Here is a 7,334-nt window from a genome sequence, read left to right as displayed (position 1 = left end):
TCTGACGTGTTCTTGATGTCCCATCATTAGCGTTAGGACGATCTATGATTGGGTTGTTATTTTATGCTTCAGATTATACGGTATGCGCACCAATAGAGATGCTTCGACATCTCCAATGGAGCTCTCGGAACGACTCCAAGCTTTTAAAAATCCGTTAATGGCTTCAACAGAACACATAAAATTTTTGTGATCATTTCGTTAAGTTCGTGGAAATTCATGTATTTTCATGAAGAAATCCGGATCATGCAACAGCTCAGCCTGGGAACAATGTGACAGAAAGTGCTTGTATCATATATGTACCACTGATTTGATAATGGTGCTATTATCCCATCACCATAAGAGTGTCATGACCAACGAAACATGGCGGAAGTGAAACTAGGTATAGGTCTGATGCAACAAAGACAGTATCTAGAAAATAAATTTGGCCTAAATTATCTGCTTTTAAAAAAATAATGTGCCCTTTTTAAATTTGAGCCTCCATAATGACACCACCAAATTTATGAGCCGGACCCGACCCAAAACCCGTCGGGTTCGGGTCGGGTCCGGTTTTCGGGTCCAATAACCCGAACCCGACCATCTCTACTGCTGAATAGGTTTATTACTCTTTTTGAAGTGTAAACAAATAAATTTAGTAATAGGCCAATTAACCATTTCTCGACAAGTGACGGTTTGTCTGGAATTTCCATTCAAAGTGGATTTTGACAGTTGGTTTTCAGGCCGTAATCATATGTTTGTCGAGATTTGATGTTTTAGTAAGAGGCCAAAAGTAAATGACCAAAAAGCCACACGTTTAAAGTTAGGGCCAATGCTTCGCTTTCTTTTTCGAATATCAAACTGTGATAATTTAGTAGAATTACAACTTCTCTCAATCTTGCTTGTTTAATAAAAAAAGTAAGCGTCAAATAATTGATTGTCAAAGTAAATTTGACACGAGATTTCGACGTTCAGATGTTTTTTAGTTGGACAATGGTCCAACTAGCGGAGGTCCAACTAAAAAGCGGTCCAGTTAAAAAGTGTCCAACCAGCGAATCACAACTGTAGCAGATTTAAATATTTTAATAAAATTTCAAACTCATTTTGCTGGATTCAGTCTCTTTTTATATCAGCCGTTTTTTTTTTTAAAAAAAAGGTGTGATGTGGGCACGAATGGGTTAATCGCGATATGTTACTCCGTTATGCTCGCGTTATTCTTCTCGCAGCACGCAGCCATCTGTCATTCGGTGCGTACAGAACAAAACAGTCGCAACCAGGGATGCCATTATGCCATATTTATCTGACACAGCCTGAGTTTTTTGCAGCTTCCACACAAAAAGACAAACCTCTCATTCTGCCAGATTTTTAAATTAAAGAAGTGTTTGCACACACATTTTGGAAATTTGGGGCATTTTTTCCCAAATTTGTCAAAAATCGATTGATAAATTTTGATGACTTTGAGGTCGCTGCTAAGTGACAGATTTTGCCAGACATTTTTGGTTGATCTGCCACACGGTTAAATAAAACAACCTGCAGAAAAGTTCTTTTAACTTACTTTTGAGTTGTGCGTCGCTTTCGCACTTATTAGTGTTGTCAAAAACAAAACGAGAGGTTCGACTCAGTCGAGATCTTCCGTGGGGGAAGTTACTTTTGAGTTGTTTGGGGTGAACTCAAAATTAGGTAAATTCAACTTAAATTTGAGTATAAAAAACCTATCAATGAGTTGTAATTTTTGCAGTGGTTAAATGGAAACTACCTTCAACACGGTTTACCTAATTTTAAGTTCCCCCACGATACCACGAGATTGAGTCAAAGGAACTCAATTTTAGGTAGTTTTTTGTTTCCGTGCAGATAATCTTTAAAAAAAATAGTGGCAACCCTGGTCGCAACTCGTTATTTTGGTTATTTTGTGTTTATACGAGGTGCTAGTCGCAAGCCGCATAATTTTATTAACAAAAATCAAGTGTCTGTTGTTTTTACGATCCCCGATCCCTTCTGTGCGGTGTTCGTTTTAATTAGCCTTGTGGCGTTCGGCCCCGCTATAAATTTCCATTGGACACAGTCCAAAATTTGTTGCCGAAGAATCTGATTTCATCGAGATAAAGGTTTTGTTGGTTCACACACGCAAGATGGCTTCGTCGTCAAGCTGGTACCCGCAACAGCAGCAGCAGCAGGAGAAAACCCCACCGAATTGTTCGCAAGCGGGCCAACGGTTCTGCCGGTTGTGTCTGTCCAAGGAGCAGCAACTGAAACCGCTGTTTCCACCGGACGGACTACCGGATGAGGCTCTGTTGCGGCGAATTTTAAACTGTTTGACTATTTCGGTGAGTTTCTGTGGGTGGGAGGCGGGGAATGAAATATTGATTTTATAAAAAAACTAATTTAAGTGGGGCATAAGAAAATGAAAAAAATGATTTTTCTTAATTTTTAGCTTTCCTTTGACGAAGACTATGACTCGTTCATTTGTCGGATTTGCATTCAGGAGGTCACCAAGTTCTTTTTCTACAAGGAGCAGTGTCTGACGAATGATTCGATACTTCGCGGTCGCCGGAAACCGGATAAAGTGGTTTTCTATGGTGATGGTGATTTGGTTGAAACAGAAGCTGCCGATGATCAAAGTGAATGTGAAGAGGAATTTGACGGGGATCCTATTGACTCGGACGAGTTCGATATTCGAGAGGATCAGATTGATAATGGGTTTGATGAGGGAAATGAGGATGATGATAGTAGGGATGATCAAGATGACGAGCCATTGAATGAAATGTTGAGCAGTACGTTGAAACCGCTGCCAAAACAACGGGCCCGAAGAGATAACGTCCAGGACTACTATCACGGGGGATTTCGTTATACCTGTGCTACTTCACGTGCGAATGGAAAGGTTCATTGGCGGTGCATGTACAAGTCCAAACTTAAATGTCGTGCAGCGATTTTGGTGGCTTCCGATGGGACCGTTACCAGGGGTCCTAATCGGCACAATCATCACTCGGACAACAAACCGGCGCTTCCCCAACCGGCTACTGGGGCTATTGTTGATACGCATACAGGCAGAAAGGTGACCTACCGATTGATCACCAGCGATCGCAGTAGAATAAACCACATGCAGATCATCTGTGATGGGTACAAGTTCCGGTACGCGAGAACTACGTTGAAACAAACCACCTACTGGCGATGTATGAAGCACAATGGGAAAGAAAATTGCAAGGCTGTGCTCTCGTTTAGAATGGATTTTAGTAGCTGTTCGTCAAATGGCCATCTGCATAATCATCCGGCGCAGTACAGTATGGACGATGGAAGTCTAGAAGTTGATCGTATTCCACTGGAAGTCCCCCCGGTTGAGATGCCGATGACAATTGATGAATTTCCAACCAAACCGCAGCTGATGATTTGTACCAATGGCAATGGGAAGATGTCCAAAAGTAGTCAGAACCAGAAGGGTCGCTGGAACGTGATGCTTCACAATGGGTACGAGTTTGGGTTCCCTCGAGCCGACCGGATGAATATGCGGTGGGCTTGCTACAAGAAAAGTTCGTTCAATTGTCCGGCAAATCTGTACACGAACCGGGGTGGTCGGGTCGTCAAGGAAAGTGAGTGGGCACACAATCATGCGCCTGGGGTGAGTCGTTTTAAATTTCCACGGTGAAAAATTGTTTAAAATGATTTTTTTTCTCGTAGGACGACTACGAAAAGAATGCCATCATCGAAGGTTACATGTTGGACGCAAAAACAAACGAGCAGATTGCTTACAAACTGATTCCGGGCAAGCGGGGTCAGCGGTTTGTCGTGCACAATGGCTACCGGTACTCGTCGGACCGGTTGATCAGCGACGGGCGAATCGCGTGGAAGTGTACCAAGTGTAAGGTGTTTGTTGTCATTGCTGGCCGCTTCGTGACAATCGAGGATCGCGGAGCGGAGCATGAGCACGATCAGGATGAGAGTGATTCATTCTTGGGTTATCAGGAGGAGATCACACAGGATGATCTGTCGCAACCGGTGGCACTTGATGTTAAGAAGGAACAACTTGGCAAGGATGACGACGACGGAAACGGTGCCGACGATGAGAATGAGGAGAATGATTGCGACAATGGAGATGAGACTTTTGAAGCTGCCGAGGAAATGTTTATCATTCCGTAATCCGTGGTTGGGTAAAGTTGAATACAGTAAAAGCTGCTAGCTGTAAGGTAAGTAAGTTATTTTCACGTGATAGTCATTAGAATCGTAAGAAGTGGGAACCCCGAAAACATTTCGTCTTATGTGCTTTTTATCACCTTGACGGTTAATGTAAATATATGAAATACGTTTAAGCATTTGCGATTTTCATTTACTATCACAATCATATCAATCATTTGCTGACTTTGTCTAATTCGACGATCGACGTCGTCTCTATAGACTTGGCACTTGACTAAGCTGCCCATAATCGCAAGTCACTCCCATGTTCTATGGGATTCCCTATCTAGATGGGACTGACTTGCGATTATAGGCATTAAGGCACCAGGCTAACGCTAGTCCTGGCTTTGCTTAAACTAATTTTTCTACTCAGGAACTAATCCTAAACTCAAACCCAGTCGGGCTTTCGGATATTACGTATAATTTTTCTTTGAATCGCTTCGAAGCATATATTAGTTACGACTTGTGTATTTTTATAGCTGTGTTCTGTCTTCTTGGAATATTGTTTCACATGGTAATGAGTAAAATATTTTTCATCTGCTTCTACACCAATTTTTCCGCAACTTTACTCTACTGGCCGTTCAACGACGAAATAAAAATTTAAAAAACAAAGTAGTATTTTTCAAGAGTCCATTTAACTGCAAGTTAAAACAATTAAACATGCGCTAAACAATCCTCGCGTCACCGATCCTTGGATTAGTTTCTATACCTAACAAATCTTCATTTCGCGAAGGAGAAACTTTGCGCTCATCAACTTAAGGAAATCAAGTAGGTGGAGCTAAATAAAATTATAAATTCAGAATCGGAATAAGTATGAACCAAAAATGCTCCTGCGCCTTTCACCGATTGTAGCTGATCGAAAACACTTTACGATCCGATCTTTTCAATCTCGTCCGAGTTCTCCGCGTCCAGTAGCTGAATCTTTTTCTGGAAGTGTTTTTCGATCGATCTGCAAATCATCATACTTCGATCACTGTCCACCAGGTTGATGGCGATTCCGTTCTTACCTGTTCAAGCAGAGGAAAGAAATACAATCTAGGATCACCGGAATAAGTCAAACTTACCGAATCTACCGGTGCGTCCAATTCGATGCAGATACGTTTCACAATCGGCTCGTCCCTGCTGATCCATCGGTAGGTCGAAATTGACGACAATGGTCACCTGTTCGACGTCGATACCTAAAACGAAACATTCCGTAACCGGTTACTGTAACCAGAATCAAGTGATGGAACTTACCCCTGGACAACACGTTCGTTGTAATCAGCACCTTCTCTAGCCCGGCTCGGAATCGATCCAGCACGGCCAACCGTTGCTCCACCGTTAGATCACCGGACAGTACCGCTACCGAGTGACCATCCTGGGACATCTTACCGGACAACCAACCGGCCGTTTTGCGTGTCTGTTTCGATCGATTAACAACGTTGAAAATAAATTTACCTGAAGTTTAAAACTACCCCCTACTCACATGACAAAAAATGATTGCCTGTCCGACCGTAATCACACCGTAGATGTTCGAAATTGCCTGATACTTCTCGTCCTGATTGCGACACTTGACGTAGTACTGTTTGATGTTGTCCAGTGATTCCTGCTCCCGCGCTAGCCGAATCACGATCGGATTGGGTACGATATATTCGGCGAACTCCATCACCTCTCGCTCGTACGTGGCCGAAAAGAACATCATCTGACAGGACGACGACAGCTGCTTGTGTATCCGGATGCACTGATCCTGGTGGCCCTGGGTAGCGATCATAACATCCGCCTCGTCCAGCACGAAAACGGCAATCTTCTTCAGATCGAACGCCCGGAACTTTATACCCCAGTCCATCAGCTTACCGGGTGTTCCGATGATGATATGATCAGTCAGCTTTGCCCCCTTAGCAATCTCCTCACCACGAACGGCGTAGCGAAGCTTGATTTCCGGACAAAACTTTGCCATTTTGGCAGCTACTTCGCCCGTTTGTATTGCCAACTCGTACGTGGGGGAAAGGCAAATCACCTGCGGATAGTTCTTCAACGGATCGACTCGACTGAGCATTGCCAGAACAAAGGCAGCAGTTTTTCCCGTTCCCGACTGACTCTGGGCTATCATGTTCTGTGGCGGATCGGCCAGCAGAGTAGGTAGAGCCGTCTCTTGAATTTTGGAAGGGGCGTTGAAACCCATAGCATAGACGCCCTGAAGCAGTTCCGGTTTCAAGTGCAAAGCTTCAAAAGTTTTGACCGAATATAGCGGCGAAGAAGGATCCTTTCGTTGCACTTCCAGATCCAGTTTTGATTCTACCAGACCTTTGCGAATAATTTTCATTAGCAAACTTGCATCCGCCGGACTAAAAAAATAATAATGGTTAATTTTGAAACTGGTGCTAAATATTTCAACTTACTTAAATGCCTCTGCATCTTCCGTAGAGGAAGCTGTTTCTCCATTTTCGCTTGTAGCTGGTTTTTCTTCCGTCGCTGCTAAAGTAAGAATTTCTGTAGCTACCGAACTTAAAACCGCAGGTGCAGCCGTTTCCACAGGAGTAACCGTCGTTGGTTCAGCTGCCGGTGGACTAGAAGGCTTTTCCACATTCTCTTTCTGTGGGCTTTCGGCCGCCGGCTCTGGTTCATTATCCTTGGTGATACTCAGATCGTTAACCTATTTGTATTGAAATGAAAAAAAAAATCAGATTCCATTGAACAATGATCACTCCAAAAATAGGTTAGGTGGTTGACAAAAAAAAATACTTACGAGTGCGGAAATTTCCTGATCCTCCGCTTTTTTTACCCAGTTATCGGCAGCGCTTGCCATCGTTTCAACCGGGTATTAAAATACAACAGCTGCGATGTATGGGAAAACGTCCTGTAACCAACACGGGTACTGTTTCTCCGGTGGTTTATTCTTTGCAGTTTTCTGAAATTTTTCCAAGAGCGACCTTGCGGGAAAAAGCGATGCCTTCTTTTGTCTGTTTGCTCCGCACAGCACAATATACGAATGACGAAACAAAGCGAAACCTGCCAAAACAAGATAAGCTGTCATCCGGGTTGATGAGTACCGTGAGTACCGCCAGAGATGCCAGGTACTTTTTTCAAATGTCTGCAATAATAATTTTAAATGTCTGGGAAGAACAAAAAATGTCAGGAAAGCTAGTGTAACTAAAATCCTTAAGGATTTTAGTTACACTAGCTTTCCTGACATTTTTTGTATAAATTTTAAATTTATA

General features: G+C 43.0%; 2 protein-coding genes across 2 annotated transcripts; one reads left to right on the top strand and one right to left on the bottom strand.

Annotated features, from left to right (window-relative positions):
* Positions 1-1,898: 1,898 nt before the first annotated feature.
* On the top strand, positions 1,899-4,274 carry LOC131677426 (uncharacterized). The gene is made up of 3 exons (XM_058957244.1): positions 1,899-2,297; positions 2,405-3,586; positions 3,646-4,274. Exons 1-3 carry the CDS (start codon positions 2,103-2,105, stop codon positions 4,102-4,104), a joined length of 1,836 nt encoding a protein of 611 aa, XP_058813227.1. The 5' UTR covers positions 1,899-2,102; the 3' UTR covers positions 4,105-4,274.
* A 313-nt stretch (positions 4,275-4,587) lies between these two features.
* LOC131677425 (DEAD-box helicase Dbp80-like) lies at positions 4,588-7,112 on the bottom strand. Its single transcript, XM_058957243.1, has 6 exons — positions 6,863-7,112; positions 6,516-6,769; positions 5,603-6,461; positions 5,374-5,536; positions 5,202-5,315; positions 4,588-5,144 (listed from the first exon to the last, which is right to left on the bottom strand). The coding sequence occupies exons 1-6, from the start codon at positions 6,920-6,922 to the stop codon at positions 5,005-5,007; spliced, it is 1,590 nt and encodes a 529-aa protein (XP_058813226.1). The 5' UTR covers positions 6,923-7,112; the 3' UTR covers positions 4,588-5,004.
* Positions 7,113-7,334: the final 222 nt, after the last annotated feature.

The sequence above is a fragment of the Topomyia yanbarensis genome, chromosome 1 (genome assembly GCF_030247195.1).
Source record: "Topomyia yanbarensis strain Yona2022 chromosome 1, ASM3024719v1, whole genome shotgun sequence".
NCBI classification, from domain to species: Eukaryota; Metazoa; Arthropoda; class Insecta; order Diptera; family Culicidae; genus Topomyia; species Topomyia yanbarensis.
This window is presented reverse-complemented; position numbering and strand designations above follow the sequence as displayed.

Coding starts and splice junctions, on each gene's coding strand:
- LOC131677426 (XM_058957244.1), top strand. CDS start 2,103: ATGGCTTCGTCGTCAAGCTGGTACCCGCAACAGCAGCAGCAGCAGGAG. Junction 2,298..2,404: donor TAAACTGTTTGACTATTTCG/GTGAGTTTCTGT, acceptor CTTAATTTTTAG/CTTTCCTTTGACGAAGACTA. Junction 3,587..3,645: donor CACACAATCATGCGCCTGGG/GTGAGTCGTTTT, acceptor TTTTTCTCGTAG/GACGACTACGAAAAGAATGC.
- LOC131677425 (XM_058957243.1), bottom strand. CDS start 6,922: ATGGCAAGCGCTGCCGATAACTGGGTAAAAAAAGCGGAGGATCAGGAA. Junction 5,316..5,373: donor AACGAACGTGTTGTCCAGGG/GTAAGTTCCATC, acceptor GTTTCGTTTTAG/GTATCGACGTCGAACAGGTG. Junction 5,145..5,201: donor TGGACGCACCGGTAGATTCG/GTAAGTTTGACT, acceptor CTGCTTGAACAG/GTAAGAACGGAATCGCCATC.